We start from the raw sequence: 19,945 nt of genomic DNA on the forward strand, positions 1-19,945 counted from the left end.
TTTTTTGCCCAGTTAAGTTACAAACTAGAATTTGCAACTCTATTTCCAGCCACACCTGGGCGTTTTTTGCCCTGCTTTCATTTCCAACTCGTGGGAGCTTTTGAATGGAATCTGAGCGCTGAAAAAGAGTACAAAATTGAAGTGGAGGGAGGATTCTGTAGGGTAAATTGGGGTGATTGCGTGAATGCTTTACAGAGGAAGGACTCCCCCGACCCCAGCTGATGCTACAGCCCTTGCTGATGCTGGAAGCTGGTTCGTTATACGGAATGGTACGTTCCAGTTACCACTGGCGATGAATGCGTTTTCAGTGTGAAGTTTTATCGGTATAAAAAGGGAGATTGGGTTGTATCCCCCTAACAAATCAGGGAAAAATTTCAAAAAAATTAAACTAAATTTCTAATTATAAGCCTGCACGGAGAAAAAAAAGTTCCCAAATTCGTGAACAAGCGTTCCTGAAAATGGGAACCACGAAAAAAGTGTTCAAAAGCCATGGTACGTTTTTCAAAATCGTACCATGGGATTTGAACACTTCGTTCGTGGTTCCCATTTTCATGAACGCTTGTTCACGATTTTGGGAACTCTTTTTTCTCCGTGTGGTTTCAGACATTTCGAAACGTACCGATCGATGGTCACAAAAATATTTTTTTTAAAGTACAGCATTTGACGTATTGATCGCAGAGTTAACAAAATCTGACTTTTTCTCAAAAATGTTATGTTTAATTATTTTTAAAATAAAGTTTTCAACTTCAACACCTCAAACTGATGATCAGGCTGCAATTAGCAGAGCAGCGAGTCACACGTGCGTCCCTCAAACACCAAATAAGTGCTAAAAAGTGGAAAAAATGCCTAACGGCAAGAAAAAGAGGCGGTTCTCACCAGCAGGATCGGTAGATTTTAAGAAGCTAAAGAATGCCGAAGCGCTACCTGGAAAGCCAGACCTGCATCTGTAAAGTACCTGCATATTTGGAATTGTGCACTTTCACTTTAATATCATAAAATTATCATTTAATACATTTACACCATCCTAAGCTAAACCCTAAAAGTTGAAATTTTTAGTTCCGTGCTTTGAAAAAGTTTCATCCAAAGTAAAAAAAACTAAACAAATTGAATGCCTCGAATAATAGCTCAAAACATTAATTTTCGTCATAAGCATTCTTAATCTTAATAAACTCTGGTAATTATGGCAGTCTTCAACGAATTTTGATAATGTTTTAAAAATTAAATTTCATTTGGCTTACATTGCAATGCATTGGCTACTTTTCTGGCCATCTTTTTTTTTGCATTACGTCAAAAGCTCAAAAGTTGAAATTGTTTTTAATTAAGTAATTGAAAAGCTAGTAACTTAACTGCAAATGCATTATAATTTGTAAAATTTCATATTATTGAAGAAAATATTCAAAATTTTCTAGAATTTCCAAATTTGTTAGCTACCGTCATCAGGGGTGACATTGGGTCTGGGGGGTGAGATTGGGTCATACAAAAATGCTGAAATTTGTATGACCCAATCTCACCCCCAGACCCAATGTCACCCCTGATGACGGTATCGATAAGTTTACGACTTAAAAAAAAAGAAAAAGTGGAGCATTTCTACAATGTTCCAGGTTTGTCAGCAAAACTCAGAACGCTCTGAAAACCTTCAAAATAAGGCAACTTACAAGTTCAAAGAGAATAAAACCGCAATAGGGTCCTAAAGTCCTATGTAGATTTTTATGCACAACAGTAAAAAACACGCTTAAAACCATTTCTGATCACCTTTTTTTTCATTTTAATGCAAAAAAATAAATGACCTCCAATTGTTATTGGTCTGTTATTACAATAACAATCCAATAACAAAAAAATCATAACGACGAATAACAAATCGTGTTATAAATAACATGAAATGTTATTGGCCTAGTGTTTTCAAATATCAAAAAATGTTATTCCCAAGTTATTTCCGTCTGCTCGGGTAAGTTATTCTCGTTTGAAGTTTTGGACTTTTTTTCCTTTGGGACGAAATTTCGCCTGATTCAATTTATTATTGTTATTAGTCCACATGGATATGATTTATGGTTTAGATCATATAATTTCTTGTGGAAAATTATGCAGGGAACATTTTTCCTGAAGCACGCAAAGTGATTGGAAATAAGGGAAAAAAGTTCTAAAGGTGTTATTGGAAATTTGGGAGATTTTCTGACAAAATTGCACCCCCTATTTCCCAAAACCGCAATGTTTTTTTTATATTCATATCATTGTTTTGATGAATTCTATTTTGAGTAATGCTTATGGGCCCATTGAGTATACAAATCACTACAGAAAAGCGTAATTGATTGGGTTTATGCTCAACTGTAAGTCACATTTATTTATTTTATTTTAACCGAATAAACATATTTTGTGTGTTTTGATTATAAAATGTACCGTTTTCATTATATTTTCACATTTTTATTAATTTTATTAAAAGTCACAGGAGACCTCGTACTTATTTTGAGCTCACATGATAATATTGTAACTATAAAAAATAATTATTTGTGGTTTTGATTGACAAAAAAAATTTTTTTTTGTATTTTTCATTACTTCAAATTAGACTTTTTTACATATGTTAAGCTCAATTATTTGAGATTAAATTAATAATTTTACATACATTTAATACAGTAATTTTACTGATTTTTACACAAAATTTATTTTATTACTAATAATTTCAACTTTGTAGTTTTAATACAAGGGTAATTCTCCGCCAACTCACACAGCAGTTCGATTTTCGTTAAACATTGTCCTTAGGGATAACTTTTGTCCCTGATCGCGAATCAGAGGTCCGTTTTTTGATATCTCGTGACGGAGGGGCAGTACGACCCCTTCCATTTTTGAACATGTTTAAAAAAATGTGTTTTTCAATAATTTGCAGCTTGAAACGGTGATGAGATAGAAATTTTTTGTCAAAAAGACTTTTATGTAAAATTGTACGCCTGATTTGATAGCGTTCTCAGAATTCAGAAAAAACGTTTTTTTCATCGAAAAAAACACCAAAAATATTTTGAAAACTCTGCCATATTCCGTTACTCGACTGTAAATTTTTTTGGAACATGTCATTTTAAGGGAAATTTAATGTACTTTTCGAATCTACATTAACCCAAAAGGGTCATTTTTTCATTTACAAAAAAAAAAATCCTTTTAAAATTTCATGTTTTTTCTAACTTTGCAGGGTTATTTTTAGAGTGTTACAATGTTCTACAAAGTTGTAGAGAAGACAATTACAAAAATTTTGATATAGGAACATAAAGGGTTTGCTTATATACATCACGAGCTATCGCGATTTAAAAAAAAAAAGTTTTGAATTTTTAAAAAGTGGTCCAACTTTTGGAGCGAAATTGGTTGAGATTAACCCATTGATACCCGAGCCTAAAATTGACGAAAAAAAGGTTTTTCATACAAAAATTACTTTTTTAAATCGCTAATAACTTTTCAGGAGCAAGTTTTACAGCTTTGGTATGTTCTACAAAGTTGTAGAGCATTAAATTTCCAATGGGAATCTCACTTTTGAGAATATTCGGATGGAAGTAGCGCACCGTGGAGACCAAACCGTAAAAAAGTTGGATTTTCCATACATTTTTTCGATTTTTCCCATACAAACTTCACCTTCGAGTATCAATGGGTAAATGTTGACCGATTTTGCTCATATTTGGCCAAGAGTCCTAAAATAGCTCATGGAACAATATTCTGCTTGTGGAGCGAGGTTTTGAGAATAAGTCCCATATTCTGGGCACCCTAATGGGCAACTGCTGTGTGAGTTGGCGGAGAATTACCCTCTTATAAAAGTGGTCTAACTTCATGGAAACTATGTAAGAAAGGTCCCTTAAGTCATTTCTTATCTCCCTTCAACGTTGTATTAGACGAAATGGCTTGTTTTCTAAGGTGGTCCATTCTGTCCCCTGGAAAAGAAGTCGAAATTTTTTTTTAAATTGCATAAAAAATAGTTTTATACTCAAAAATGTCATCAACCAAGTATACAACATTGAAGGGAACATCCCAAAGCATAAGCCTACTACACTGGATTCATAAATTTGTATGTTTTTGAAAGGTTTTCGGTACATTTTGCTTAGGTGGACCATTCTGGACCATTCTTTTTAACCTTCCAATTTAACACCTTCCATATTTAAAGTTTGTTTTACTGTGCTGTGATGCAAATATTTGACTGAAAAAGTAAGACAATGAAAAGAAGTTTAATGTTTTCAATTTGAGCTTGAAGGAGAGACCAGAAAAAAAGATTAATCCTAAACAAATAATATATTTAAACGAGTTAATAAACTCAAAACAAAAAAAAGTCTGATATTATAATAATATTCTATTAAAAAAAAAGTTGCAAACCTTGCTTTCATTCGTAGGAAAGGTAAAGCTCAGCAGAAAATGAAATGAAAGCGGATCGGAGCGCGCTTCACAAATTTGCTTCGTCCCTGTGCAACACGTGCCACAAATGGACAGTTTTCAGCGTGAGCTCGTGAAAAGGGTGGCATTAGTATTCTGCGAAAGCGGTTTGATCAGTGATTAAAAAGTGACATTGTTTTTTTTTTTTTCTTGGGAAAATGGCAAAACAAAACCGTTTAGTGGAGTTTTCGACACGTGGTTGCTATAGTTTAAATGTTTATGAAATATGGGAGATTTTAAGTAACATTTAGTCCACAAGTTGGAACGAGTTTGAGTTTCACTTTCCAGAGCTCAGTGGCAATTTGGGGCCGACGAGCAGCAGGAAAAATTAAGCTTATTAGTCTTCTTCTCTACGTGCTATAAATGGCACACAAATACTCCGCTCTGCATGGCTACTGTCGAGTCAAGTCGAACCCGAAATCAGTTAAGGACGCCAAGTGAAGCCCCCGCACGTGTGTCGCGACGAATGTCTTCCGTGGAATTTCTGTTGACGAAGTTGTCTTTGTTGGCGAAACCTTTGTAAATACTTACTTGCATACTTAATTGATCGATTTCGCTGAGCACCCAGCCGACGGACCCATCCCCGGAGCAGATCAATATCCGGAAGGGGTCAAAGTGGCGAAAGAGGCGCAGTCCCAGCCCGGGACCGGTCGAGATCAGGTCGAACACCTGGGCCGGGTTGAGCAGCTGCTTGAAGCGCCGCAGGAACTTGACGCCCTGGTTGTCGCCGGACTTGGAGTTGACGAAGACCAGCAGCGGCGAGAAGCTGCCGTGGGGTTTGCAGATGTCCCAGGCGTCGTCGATGCCGATCGAGTGCAGCGAGGTGGGCGGAACGACCGAAACCCGGGCCGGCCCCAGCGGGCAGTGCACCAGCGCCTGGGGACGGCACGCCGTGTGGACCGTCGATCGGCACCAGAGGCAGCGCCAGTCCTGCAGCCGCATCACCGAGCCGCACGTCTTGTCGCAGACCAAGCACTTGGCCGACACCGGCAGGTTGCCCTCCATCCACTGGTGGGGCATCACGATGTTCTGTGGGATAAGAGGAACATTGAACCTTCCCTTCTATAAAGGCACAGGTCCACGCGAATACTCACCCCATCGAGGTCCTCGATGATGTCCTTGCCGACCGAGGCCAGCGTGGTCCACTTGCAGTTGGCGATCGCCTTGGCCGCGCACCGCTTGTGCACCTTGCACTTGCACACCTCGCAGGACAGTCCGTGGGACGTCACGCCGGACAGGGCCTCCCGGCAGACGTTGCAGTAGGTGGGCCGGGCGTGGGACGTCGCGTACCTGGGTGGGCGAGGCCGGGAATGTTCAGTTTCAAAGTTTCCAGAGATTCCAATTTAAGAAAAGTAACACAAAGATACAAAAAGTAACAAAATACAAAGTCTTGCAGACTCGAATCGAATGCAAAAATTGTAACAAGTGGTTTAAAAAAGACAAGACATTAAGTTAAAAGAATGAAAATCAAAAATTTTAAAGAAATGTAGGTCATAATTAAATAGATAAAATAAAATACAAAAAAGCATGAAGACAACAAGTAAACAGCCAAAATACATAAAGTAAAATAATTCATGGATTTAAATGTTTCAAAAGCCAACAATTACAAAATATATCAAATAAAACTATAACAATAAAAACAATATAACAAAAAAACTACGTGTGAATGAAAACAGAAAAGATAAAAAAAAACAAAAGAACAAAAAGTTACAAGGATGAAAAAGAATAAACAGACAAATAACAGACAGACAATAAACAGGTCAAAAAGGACCAACCGACAAAATCACTGAAAGGACAAACAAGACAAAAATGACAAAAAAAGACAAAAGGTTTAAAAGGACAAAAAGGACAAAACGGACAAAAAGGACAAAAAGGACAAAAAGGACAAAAAGGGCAAAAAGGACAAAAAGGACAAAAAGGACAAAAAGGACAAAAAGGACAAAAAAGACTAAAAGGACAAAAAAGACAAACAGCACAAAAAGTACAAAAAAGAGAAAAAAAGGACATGAACAAAAAACTGAATATTGATTGAACAAAAAATTGACAAAAGTTTTAAAGGCAAGGAATTGATATGACAAAAAAATGGACACAAAAATATAACAAAAAACAAAAGTACAGCCCAGACTCGATTAACCGAAGCCTCGATTATCCGAAGTTTCGATTATCCGAAGTTCGATTATCCAAAGGTTTGTATGGGACTTCGGATAATCGAATCACGAACAATTTATTTTTCTTTTTCGTGTTCCGTGAGTTCTGCAACCCCATTTTAATCAAATTTGAATAGTTGATTGCCTATTTAATAATAAAATGCATTTTTTCAATGTTTCAACACCGCCATATTGGCCGCCATCTTGGATTTAAAAGTTTTAAATCACTTTAACGTAGAGTAGGGGTCATACTTAAGCTCGACAATAAAAAAATAGGCAATTCGATTATCAGAAGTGACACTTTTCCGAGGCCTTCGAATAATCGAGTCTGGACTGTATAATAGAACATAAGGACGAAAGGACAAAGGTATAAAAAGGCAAAAAAAAAAAGAACTAAATGACTGGATATTAGCCCGGGTAAAAAAAAAATAAAATTGCTCAAATCAAAAAGTATATGAGATTGCCCGAAAGAGTACTCAAAATGGGGCCTCCAGCCCAAATTTCAGCTCATTTGGTTGAAAATTGGCTTGCCTTGAGCAGGAACAAGTTTAAATGGGAATTAACCCGTAAAACTTGAGCAATTGGGTACATTGCTCTGTACAAGTCTGTCGTTGAAATTTAACGACTTTTGCATACCATGGGGTCCAAGGGGATGGTCTGGGAAACAATTCTTCTGAAGGGTGCAAGATGATCCGAGGCCTCTACTCTTGCCTAGAAGCAGATTCATTCCGGCGTCGCCGAAATTCTCATGGTCCCAGCAAAATGTACAGGGATAAATCAAAGCACACTAAGAAGGCTGCCTCGATCAGAGGACGCCACATGTCAATCAGCCAACACGTGGCAGGAGGGTATCTGGAAATTGGAGTTTAAAATGATATTTGACGTTTATAAAGTGTTTTTGCACAAATATCTGACTAAATAAAATGTTGTAACATTGACAGAACCACTTTTAAAGCCAAAATTGGAGAAATCCTCCTGCCACGTGGTGGCTGATTGACATGTGGCGTCCCTCTGTCGGGCAGCCTTCTTAGTGTGCTGATTTTGCTGGGACCATGAGGGCCCTGCTTCTAGGCAAAGTAGAGGCCTCGGATCATCTGCACCCTTCAGAAGAATTGTTTCCCAGACCATCCTTGAACCATGTTATGCAAAAGTCGTTAAATTTCAACGACGACAACGCGAGCAATGTACCCAATGCTCAAGTTTACGGGTTAATTCCATTTAAACTTGTTCCTGCTCAAACAGAAGCCTGGCAAATCGGCTGAAATTAGGCTGGGGCCATTGAGTATCTTTCGGGCAATCTCACTACTGCACGATTTGGCTATTTACTACTGGATATCTGGATTTTTAAATTGGGTTCCATAAGCACGACAAACGGAAAAAATGATAAAAGGATAAAAGGATAAAAGGATAAAAGGATAAAAGGATAAAAGGATAAAAGGATAAAAGGATAAAAGGATAAAAGGATAAAAGGATAAAAGGATAAAAGGATAAAAGGATAAAAGGATAAAAGGATAAAAGGATAAAAGGATAAAGGATAAAGGATAAAAGGATAAAAGGATAAAAGGATAAAAGGATAAAAGGATAAAAGGATAAAAGGATAAAAGGATAAAAGGATAAAAGGATAAAAGGATAAAAGGATAAAAGGATAAAAGGATAAAAGGATAAAAGGATAAAAGGATAAAAGGATAAAAGGATAAAAGGATAAAAGGATAAAAGGATAAAAGGATAAAAGGATAAAAGGATAAAAGGATAAAAGGATAAAAGGATAAAAGGATGAAAGGATAAAAGGATAAAAGGATAAAAGGATAAAAGGATAAAAGGATAAAAGGATAAAGGATAAAAGGATAAAAGGATAAAGGATAAAGGATAAAAGGATAAAAGGATAAAGGATAAAAGGATAAAAGGATAAAAGGATAAAAGGATAAAAGGATAAAAGGATAAAAGGATAAAAGGATAAAAGGATAAAAGGATAAAAGGATAAAAGGATAAAAGGATAAAAGGATAAAAGGATAAAAGGATAAAAGGATAAAAGGATAAAAGGATAAAGGATAAAAGGATAAAAGGATAAAGGATAAAAGGATAAAGGATAAAAGGATAAAAGGATAAAAAGGATAAAGGATAAAAGGATAAAAGGATAAAAGGATAAAAAGGATAAAGGATAAAAGGATAAAAGGATAAAAGGATAAAAGGATAAAAGGATAAAAGGATAAAAGGATAAAAGGATAAAAGGATAAAAGGATAAAAGGATAAAAGGATAAAAGGATAAAAGGATAAAAGGATAAAAGGATAAAAGGATAAAAGGATAAAAGGATAAAAGAAAAGGATAAAAGGATAAAAGGATAAAAGGATAAAAGGATAAAAGGATAAAAGGATAAAAGGATAAAAGGATAAAAGGATAAAAGGATAAAAGGATAAAAGGATAAAAGGATAAAAGGATAAAAGGATAAAAGGATAAAAGGAAAAAAATGTCAAAAAGAGAAATATACGAAAGGATTAATAGACAGAAGGAAAAACAGACAAGAGACAAAAAAGGGATAACAAAAAACAATTGAACAAAAGTACAAAAAATCAAAAGAACAGAAATACGAAATGCAAAAATTACCAAAGTATAGAAGAAAAATCGCAGAAAAAACCAAAAAGACAGGAGGACAAATGTTTGAAAAGAGTAAAGATCGATATGAAAGAAAATTAAATGGTCGAAGAACACATGTATAAAGGACAACAGGTGTAAATGAAAACAGACAGAACAGATCGAAGAAAATCAAAATGTTTTAAAGATAGAATGCAAAAAGGTCTAAAACACACAACAAAACAATTAAAACAAAAAGGCAACACGAAAATAAGCGATAGGACATTAAGACGATATGATAATAGAACAATAGGACAAAAGGTTAAAAGGACAAAAGGACAAAAGGACAAAAGGACAAAAGGACAAAAGGACAAAAGGACAAAAGGACAAAAGGACAAAAGGACAAAAGGACAAAAGGACAAAAGGACAAAAGGACAAAAGGACAAAAGGACAAAAGGACAAGGACAAAAGGACAAAGGACAAAAGGACAAAAGGACAAAAGGACAAAAGGACAAAAGGACAAAAGGACAAAAGGACAAAAGGACAAAAGGACAAAAGGACAAAAGGACAAAAGTACAAAAGGACAAAAGGACAAAAGGACAAAAGGACAAAAGGACAAAAGGACAAAAGGACAAAAGGACAAAAGGACAAAAGGACAAAAGGATAAAAGGACAAAAGGACATTAGGACAATAGGACAACAGGACAATACAATAGGACAATAGGACAACAGGACAATAGGACAATAGGACAATAGGACAATAGGACAATAGGACAATAGGACAATAGGACAATAGGACAATAGGACAATAGGACAATAGGACAATAGGACAATAGGACAATAGGACAATAGGACAATAGGACAATAGGACAATCGGACAAAAACACACACAAAATTAAGCACAAGGCAAAAGAACAAAACGAGAAAATAGGAAAAGAACCGAGAGCACTCACCAGTTGTGATGGCCCGACAGGAAGTCATGCTGGTCCGGCGGTCCCGGCTCGAAGAACTCCCGCGACGAGGCGGCCTTGAGGGCGTGCAGCCAGTCTTCCATTTCGCGACGGTTCTCGGCACACAGTACGAACGAACGGGTCGGGGTAATTAGCTGTTGAGTGGGGGGAAAGGTTGAGAAAAAATCCTTAATCATGTTTTGCTAAGGTTTGAGTCTTTGATAATATTTACAGGATTCTCACAAAAAAAAAACAAGGTTTCACGTATCCCTTGCTCAAAAAAAGGTTTCCCAACTGAATATGTAAATCTGGGCCTTTCACCCATGGGCTAGGTATTCAACGCATGAAAAAACTTTCGGAAAACATATTGCAAACAATGTTCAATCCGGGCCCGCAACCATGGCAGCGTTCAGTCATGAATATTTTCTGCGGGGCTCGAGGGCTTTCCCGAGTCATAATGTATACCCGTTCTGAATTATTGATGTGCTCATTTCTGGTAATGCTTCTTTTTCCATGCCCATCCCAAAGTTGACGGAAAGTCTTCTGACGGAAAATTCCGAGCACTGAGAAGCAAACAAAAAAAAGCAGGAAACTATTTGATGTGCCCAATCGCGATCCGTTTCACTTACGATATCTAGCTCATGATGGATGACCATCGCTGTACGGGCAAACAGTCTAATTTTCTACTTTCTTCCACGAAAAACAAACTTGAATTAATATTCTTGTTTATAACTTTATTTATAATTATTTAATTTAATTACTCGCAAATTTTGATTATGTTAAGTTTGCAAAATTTAAATACACGACATTGTACGAATTGCCCCTTGTACATTTTTTTTTTTATCAAAATTCGTAAAATGTTTTTCAACGAAAGATTACCCCATTTGGATTGAAAGCACGCTGGTTGTTGCCAGAATTTGCATGTAAAAGAGTGTGCTCTATCGGAAAAGTGCCACTTTGTGGGCCCGTTACGGGTTTGTTTGATGTTGAGTTTTTCTTTTTCACTCTTGCAAAGTATAGTCGTGATTGGTGTGCTGGAAGTGGGGACGCGAAGTCGTGATTATGCAGGTTAATTTTTTTTGTGTGCTGGTAATCGAATAATAGCATCATTGGTGCGCTGGAAGTGGGGACGCGAAGTCGTGATTATGCAGGTTAATTTTTTTTGTGTGCTGGTAATCGAATAATAGCATCATTGGTGCGCTGGAAGTGGGGACGCGAAGTCGTGATTATGCAGGTTAATTTTTTTTTGTGTGCTGGTAATCGAATAATAGCATCATTGTGCGCTGGAAGTGGGGACGCGAAGTCGTGATTATGCAGGTTAATTTTTTTTTTGTGTGCTGGTAATCGAATAATAGCATCATTGTGCGCTGGAAGTGGGGACGCGAAGTCGTGATTATGCAGGTTAATTTTTTTGGTGTGCTTTTGTGTCTTTATTCGTTTGGGGTGAGTGATTGTGGTAATCGAATAATAGCATCATTGGTGCGCTGGAAGTGGGAACGCGAAGTCGTGATTATGCAGGTTAATTTTTTTGGTGTGCTTTTGTGTCTTTATTCGTTTGGGGTGAGTGATTGTGGTAATCGAATAATAGCATCATTGGTGTGCTGGAAGTGGGGACGCGAAGTCGTGATTATGCAGGTTAATTTTTTTGGTGTGCTTTTGTGTCTTTATTCGTTTGGGGTGAGTGATTGTGGTAATCGAATAATAGCATCATTGGTGTGCTGGAAGTGGGGACGCGAAGTCGTGATTATGCAGGTTAATTTTTTTGGTGTGCTTTTGTGTCTTTATTCGTTTGGGGTGAGTGATTGTGGTAATCGAATAATAGCATCATTGGTGCGCTGGAAGTGGGGACGCGAAGTCGTGATTATGCAGGTTAATTTTTTTGGTGTGCTTTTGTGTCTTTATTCGTTTGGGGTGAGTGATTGTGGTAATCGAATAATAGCATCATTGGTGTGCTGGAAGTGGGGACGCGAAGTCGTGATTATGCAGGTTATTTTTTTTTTTGTGTGTTGGTAATCGAATAATAGCATCATTGGTGCGCTGGAAGTGAGGACGCGAAGTCGTGATTATGCAGGTTAATTTTTTTGGTGTGCTTTTGTGTCTTTATTCGTTTGGGGTGAGTGATTGTGGTAATCGAATAATAGCATCATTGGTGCGCTGGAAGTGGGGACGCGAAGTCGTGATTATGCAGGTTAATTTTTTTGGTGTGCTTTTGTGTCTTTATTCGTTTGGGGTGAGTGATTGTGGTAATCGAATAATAGCATGCCTTACTGAATTATTTGTGTCTTGAGCGTAATTTTCGTTGAGTGATTGGTGTTTTTTGTGATCTTAATTAATTGTTTTGTGATTTTCAAAGCCCTTCCTATATCATCTTTGATCGGAAGGCACGGCGTCGGGTGAAATTGTGTATAATTTTTTTCGATTAAGGTTTTATTTTTTATGGTGAAAAAGCCATTTCTATATAATGATCGAAAGACGCACTGACATTTTGGAATAATTATTAGTGGAGTGAAATAATTGTGAGTGAGTGATTTTGTGTGTTAACCAGAAAGACCTTCCCATAGCATCGTTGCTCGGAAGGCTCGCCGACGGGTCTGTTATGAAAGTCCTCCCCATAGCATCGTAGCTCGGGAGGCATCGAAAAGCCAATACCTTATCCTACTAACCCAAAAAATATTAATCACGTGATGCTTGAAGGAGATGCTGTGGATTCAACGGTCTCAAGCGGTATCAACAAGTATATAGAAAAACTGTGTGCTTGATGAGTCTGCAACTTCAACTATCGGACTAACATTCCTCCCTTTCGTTGAACTGCAGGCTTCTTGGGAGGGCGCCGGTATTGACTAATAAAGCAGGGATCTTCAGAGGTTAAACAGTGAACGGATGGTTGGCTCCCACTAATCATTTTTGATTCATTGTTTAACTTCAGCTGATCTGTCAATAACGGAGTAGCAGCTCATTGGCAGTCAACCATGCTCATGCTCATGCTCATGCTTCACTCTTGCAAAGTATAGTCGTTAGGCAGGTGAGGCCAAGGAATAAAATAATTTTAAATTATGTTTCGAAAATAAGAGATAATTTTTGAAACAGTGGAATTAAGTTCAAGTTTCTAAATATTGTTTGAAAGTTTGAAATTGACTAAATCGACTTCTTTCCTTGTCTAAATTTTCCAGATTATTTTCACAACATACCACAACTTTCCACTCTCTCATCGTTGGAAATAATTGCCCAAGTTTTGCAATAACAAACATTCCGCACCCAAAAAAAAGCAGTGAGCATTTCCAAGATTTATGAGCAAAAGCCGCGACCTCGCGCGTTGACTGACAGCTGCCTGGACTTTTCATCATTAGAGATGTGTTTTTTTTAAGGTTCTTTTCGGAGCTCACCGCCCCTCTGTGCTGCTTTTCGGAATGTGATTTCGCAGAAGCACAGACTTTGGGAAAGTTTTATGCTCTGCGCCCAGACAAGGTACATTGGAGGAGGGCAACAAATCAAAACAATGGATTTTGAGAGATGTAATTTATTGATAATTGTTCAAGGTTCGTGATGTTCTGAGTTAAGTGGCCGTCGTTTTTGTTGGTTTTCTGTCGCAAGGACTAAAATAATGTTTAAAAAGTATGACTTTGTATTTAAAATTACAAAAGCTTTAATTGTACTTTATCACAATTGAGCAATTCTCTAAGAAATCGGCATTTTTTTTCAATTTTAATTTTTGTTTTTTTTTTAATCCGGCTGAAACATTTTTATTGCCTTCGGTATGCCCAAAGAAGTCATTTTGCATCATTTGTTTGTCCATATAATTTTCCATACAAACTAGGCAGCTGTTCATACAAAAATGCCGGGACCGTGGTGTAGGGGTAAGCGTGATTGCCTCTCACCCAGTCGGCAAGGGTACGATCCCAGACGGTCCCGGTGGCATTTTTCGAGACGAGATTTGTCTGATCACGCCTTCTGTCGGACGGGAAGTAAATGTTAGCCCCGGACTAACCTAGAGGTTAGGTCGTTAGCTCAGTCCAGGTGTAGGAGTCGTCTCCCTGGGTCCTGTCTCGGTGGAGTCGCTGGTAGGTAGTTGGACTAACAATCCAAAGGTCGTCAGTTCGAATCCCGGGGTGGATGGAAGCTTAGGTGTAAAAAGAGGTTTGCAATTGCCTCAACAATCAAGCCTTCGAACACTTAGTTTCGAGTAGGAATCTCGCAATCGAGAACGCCAAGGCAATGCTGTAGAGCGAATAATTTGATTCATACTAGAATGATGTATGAATATTTAAAAATCTGGTTCTTTTGAAGGATTTTTTGATCGACTTGGTGTCTTCGGCAATGTAAACACTGAAAAAAAAAATATATACGGTAAAAAAAATTAGGTAATTTTTTATTTAGGCCGTTGCAAATATTTTTCAAAGCTTTATGTCGCACCCCCCCCCCCCTCCCCTTCCAAATTGGTCTGAATAATCAGGGAGCAAAAAAATATTTTTCCTAAAAACTTCAAAATTTCCATGAAAATAGAAGTCTTATCAACTGAAAACAATCCAAAATGCATTTTCCTGCATTGATAATCATATTTAGCATGTTTGGGATTGTTTAAAAATGTTTTGAATTATTATGAAATTTCAATGTACAGCACCGCAAAAAAAAAAATATTTTTCGCAAAAAATCAAATTTTCGTCAATGCTTAGATATTTTGAAAACTAATGATGGCAAAACAACTGGACAGGTGTATAATGCATTTTAGAACACTTTTTTCATTATAATGTTGAAACCATGGCTCGTAATTTCAATTCTTATACTTTTTTATTTTTTGCTTTATTGAACTTTGTTGATACGACCCTTAGTTGCTGAGATATTGCCATGCGAAGGTTTTAAAACAAGAAAATTGCAGTTTTCTAAGTCTCACCCAAACAACCCACCATTTTCTAATGTCGATGTCTCAGCAACTAATGGTCCGATTTTCAATGTTAAAATATGAAACATTCGTGAAATTTTCCGATCTTTTCGAAAACGATGTTTTCAAAGATTTTAAATCAAGACTCACATTTCAAAAGGGCCATACATACAACATTACGCCCTTTTGAAATGTTAGTCTTGATTAAAAATTTTGAAAATATTGTTTTCGAAAAGTTCGGAAAATTTCACGAATGTTTCATATTGTATTATTGAAAATCGGACCATTAGTTGCTGAGATACCGACATTAGAAAATGGTGGGTTGTTTTGGTGAAAAAAACATAAACCTCAGCAACCAGAGGTCCAATCATCAATGTTTCTTAGACGAAATTGTAGAAAATTTTCAGGAATGGACAATCGTGGACACTATTTTTAAAAGTAAAAAAAACTGGAATTTTTCGGACAAAATTAAACTTTGGTTGGCTATATTTTGAAAACGGTGCACTTAATAAAAAAAAATTACTGTTCGATTGTAAGGCCGTTGCAAATATTTTTCAAAGTTTATGTCGCCCCCCCCCCCTTCAAAATTGGTCCGAAAAATCAGGGGGCAAAAACATATTTTTTCAAAAAAAATATCAAAATTTCAATGGAAATAGAAGTTTAATCAACTGAGAACAATCTAAAATGCCTTTTTCTGCATTGATAATTATATTTAACATGTCTGGGCTCGTTTGAAAATATTTTGAACTTTTATGAAATTGCAATGTACAGCACCGCAAAAACTTTTTTTTCTCGCAAACATAAAATTTTCGACAGTACTTAGAAATTTTGGAAATCAATGATTGGAAAACAACTGGACAGGTGTATGATGCATTTTGAAACACTTTTTGCATTCAAATGTTGACACCGTGGCCTGTAATTTAAATTTTTAACTTTTTTTTATTTTCCCCCCCCCCCTCCCTCGACTTTTATCAGAGTCGAGGGACATAAACTTAAAAAAAAATTGCGACGGCCTAAATTTGATATCACATAAAAAAATGAGGTCAAAAATTTTAAAGTACAAAATTAAATTTTTTCACAAAAAAAAATTTTGGTTCATACTTCTGAATGACTTAAAAAATGCGGGTTTTGTCTCCTAAATTATGTAAAAAAAAAATCAAAGATTCAAAAATACGGACTTTGCGAAATTGAATTATTGTGACCTACAACTTTGCCGAAGACACCAAATCAATCAGAATATTCCTGGAAATGTTACAGATTTTCGAAGATTTGCATACTTTGTATGGGTGAACCAATTTTACAAAATGGCTACTTTGGTCAGAGGGAAGGCTGAGGGATCCGATGACTTTTTATTTCGAGTATTTCATTAAGCCACGTTTTCAATTATTTCCTGCCGTTAAGTGATGTAATTTTTTTGTCAAAAAGTTGTTATGATATTTTTTTTTTTAAAAGGTTATAGATTGTAATACTCGCTGAAATTTAAAAAAGAAAATCTTTCGAGAGTACACGATTGAGTTTTAGAGGCGAACATAAAAAAGGCAAAATCATCATAAAAAAACTCTTTTTCGTATTATTACAATAACTCGTGATGAATGGAAGCAAACCCCATTTGATTTTTTTTTTGTTTTCGAATGCTTAACAATTGCTAGCAACATTGTTAAAAAAAAAGAAAGAGTAACTTCTCTGGATTTGCTCTGGTTTATTGCAGATTCCAAAACCCCCATTTTACGTTTTTCATTGTGTACAAAATTACTCAGTATCAATAATTTTCTTTTTAAAAATAATCTAATGTTTCGTGGCTTCAAGTTTGAATGGACAAAAGTTTATCAAAATAAACATTTTGGGATATCGATGAGGAACTTTCAATTGAGAAAAACACGAGTACAATAAATAAAATTGATTGAAATCTTCTCCTGTCTCGTCAGAGGCGCTGGAGCAGAAATCCCACGTTAGAGGAAGGCCATGCCCCGGGGGGCGTAGTGCCAATAGTTTCGTTTTTTTTTTGAAATCTGAAATTATAAAACCCGCCGCATACGTGTGCAATACTCACCTGGAAGCTATGATTGGCATTTTTCGTGCTGCATTCGGCAAAACACAGGTTGGAAAGGTCGATTTCATCGAAAAGTTCACTCTGGAATGAATAAAAAAGGGAAAGAGTATGCATTAATTAATGCTGTCTAGAGTGGCAGTCAATGGTTTTTGTTAAAATATGCAATTAATTTGCAGTAACTCCAAGTGAAAATGGTGTGTCACATCAGTGTCACTTTGTTGTAGTATTTTTTAATCAGCACTGAATCGAACTAGTTTAATTTCAACCCCGGAAACGGATACCAATCAAGCTTGGCCAGCACTCGGTTTCCTGCAACAGAGTGACGAAACGCTTCTCAAATAAACCAACTTAATATCCTTTTAATTACTGCCCTCTTTCATCCGTTTGCCACATCCTGGTCCTTAAATTTGTACCACCCCCCCCCCCCTCCCTCAGAAGCTGTTGATTTGCAGGGTTTGATGTGCTAAATGAAAGTAAAAAATGAGAAGGGATCAACTTGACGCTGTGTTAATTACTCTGGTAGACGTAGACGGATTGCTTTTTGTGAAAGGTTGTTTTGCTATGTGAAAAAATGAGACTTTTCACTGAAAAGATCTGTAAGTAATGAACCGAAAAGAGTTGGAAAAGGTGCGTTCAGTGCCTACTTTTTTTTCATAGGTTTAAGGTCGCTTTACACAAATCCGTTTTGGCATTTTCTGAATTCAGAATTAAAAGATCTTATTTGACCTTAACAAATAGACTTAAATAGTTTTCGTAATCAAATTCTCTCTAGAAATAAGATCTTTTTTTTTCAATTATGAGTTGGTCATCCTCATTTATAACGGTTTTCTTTTAAGGTTGATTCACACTACAGTGGACTCTCTCGTTGTCGATATTGAAGGGACCGTCGAGAGCGGGAGTTATCATATTATAGAACGAAAAATCAAAGCAATCATCTTGAAGGGACTGACAAATTTATTGACAGCTGGAGCAATATTGATATCGAGAAGATCGACAGCCAGAGATTCCACTGTTATTCGTTACGTATCCGGAAGAAATAACCAACTGAGTAAAAACTGTTCAGTTGAATGTCTTAACAAATACGTTTTTCTTCTACTTCTTCCATACTTTTTCAGTGTCCTGTTTTCGCCTGTTGAAAGTTTAAATTTCTTTAAAGAAAAATGTTACGCAACCTCCATCAATTAAGTTTTTTTGACGCCATAAACCTCCACACCTAATGGACGAGCGCCATTGTTACAAAAGTGATTCACTTAACGCATTAAATTGCCTCCTGATGGACGGTTTCGTCCAACACCTTTCTTCGGCGGCTGAACAACGAAAAGTGTCACCTGTAGTTATGCCTCTCACAACGGAAGCTGTTGGCATGTTGGAAAGTTCAGCTCTGACGTCAGCCAGTGGAAGAAATGGGCTCATTGGGGTTAAACAGATTTTTTTTTTCTAATTGAAAAAGTGTTTGCTTGATTGTTGATACAAATTTCTAGATTTATTTCATTTGTGATAAATCAATATTTTTGTATCTACTTGACCCCAGAACACCCAATACTGCTGGTGAACCACCGCAGCAGCTTCATGAAAACGTCACCCAGAAAAGGCCGAAGACCTATCTCAACCGTTATTACGGTTCACAGCAGGGCACAAGGAAATCGACATCCAGCCAGCTCGCCAGGGGCGGGGCCTCCGTTGCGCAAGCGATTCCAGGAAATCGACGAGACTTCAAGTTGGAAGTTCCAACAGAAGCAGCAGCACCTTGCTTGAACTCGCGACAATGCAACACACAAGTGAGAGCTGCCATGTTTTGCCCTGTGTTTTCATAATTCAATGAGATTGCTGGAAATTTGGTCGGAAGTGACTTTTTAATGTTTGCGCGTCGAAGTTTGCGTAATTGAAATTTGTGTAGCATAGATTAAATGGTCTTGTCTTGGTCTTGTCTTGGTCTTGTCTTGGTCTTGTCTTGGTCTTGTCTTGGTCTTGTCTTGGTCTTGTCTTGGTCTTGTCTTGGTCTTGTCTTGGTCTTGTCTTGGTCTTGTCTTGGTCTTGTCTTGGTCTTGTCTTGGTCTTGTCTTGGTCTTGTCTTGGTCTTGTCTTGGTCTTGTCTTGGTCTTGTCTTGGTCTTGTCTTGGTCTTGTCTTGGTCTTGTCTTGGTCTTGTCTTGGTCTTGTCTTGGTCTTGTCTTGGTCTTGTCTTGGTCTTGTCTTGGTCTTGTCTTGGTCTTTTCTTGGTCTTTTCTTGGTCTTGTCTTGGTCTTGTCTTGGTCTTTTCTTGGTCTTTTCTTGGTCTTGTCTTGGTCTTGTCTGTCTTGGTCTTGTCTTGGTCTTGTCTTGGTCTTGTCTTGGTCTTGTCTTGGTCTTGTCTTGGTCTTGTCTTGGTCTTGTCTTGGTCCTGTCTTGGTCTTGTCTTGGTCCTGTCTTGGTCTTGTCTTGGACTAATATGAGGATCTGCCATGGTCTTGTTTGTCAAACTGCCCAAAAGAAGCTTCCTTTTTTGACGAACTAACTCTATTTAATCCAACGTCGGTCATAATTCTCACCGGAGCGGATGTTCGCGCCCCGCAAAAAAGTGTCCATTTGGGAAAATTGCTTTTTCCCATGCCACCGAGTCTTCGGCCACGTGTCCCCGTCCCGCTCGTTGTAAGCGTGTACATTTACGAACTTAGGGTAGGGTAGTCATCAATGAGACACTTTTGGTTTTCAACTTTCAACGATTTTTCTATTTTTTTCATCAGCATGTTTTAATGAGCTTGTTGTTGCATTTTCTTTCTTTTAATGTGTTCTAACATTGACCAAACTATGAGATCGATCCGACATCTACAGCCAGAATTATCCAACTGTCTCATTGTAGACGCACTTGGCAGGAACAATGAGACAGCTGGGGAACAATGAGACACTCTACGAAAATCAACATTTTTCTAGCAAAACATCATGTTTTTGTATTGTTCCATTGCAGGTGACTTGCCTTGAAT

At 37.2% G+C, this 19,945-nt stretch overlaps 1 protein-coding gene across 2 annotated transcripts in view; it reads right to left on the reverse strand.

The window, feature by feature from the left end:
- Positions 1–19,945, reverse strand: part of LOC6046021 (diacylglycerol kinase eta) — a 207,346-nt gene that overhangs the window by 26,999 nt on the left and 160,402 nt on the right. For both annotated transcript variants that reach the window (XM_038260557.1, XM_038260555.1), the window contains exons 3-6: positions 16,987–17,067; positions 10,064–10,215; positions 5,490–5,685; positions 4,927–5,424 (exon numbers count right to left, since the gene is read on the reverse strand). In XM_038260557.1, coding sequence (XP_038116485.1) covers positions 4,927–5,424; positions 5,490–5,685; positions 10,064–10,215; positions 16,987–17,067 — 927 coding nt within the window. The remainder of the gene's footprint in view (positions 1–4,926; positions 5,425–5,489; positions 5,686–10,063; positions 10,216–16,986; positions 17,068–19,945) is intronic.

This window comes from Culex quinquefasciatus, chromosome 3 (assembly GCF_015732765.1).
Source record: "Culex quinquefasciatus strain JHB chromosome 3, VPISU_Cqui_1.0_pri_paternal, whole genome shotgun sequence".
In the NCBI taxonomy this organism is placed as follows: domain Eukaryota; kingdom Metazoa; phylum Arthropoda; class Insecta; order Diptera; family Culicidae; genus Culex; species Culex quinquefasciatus.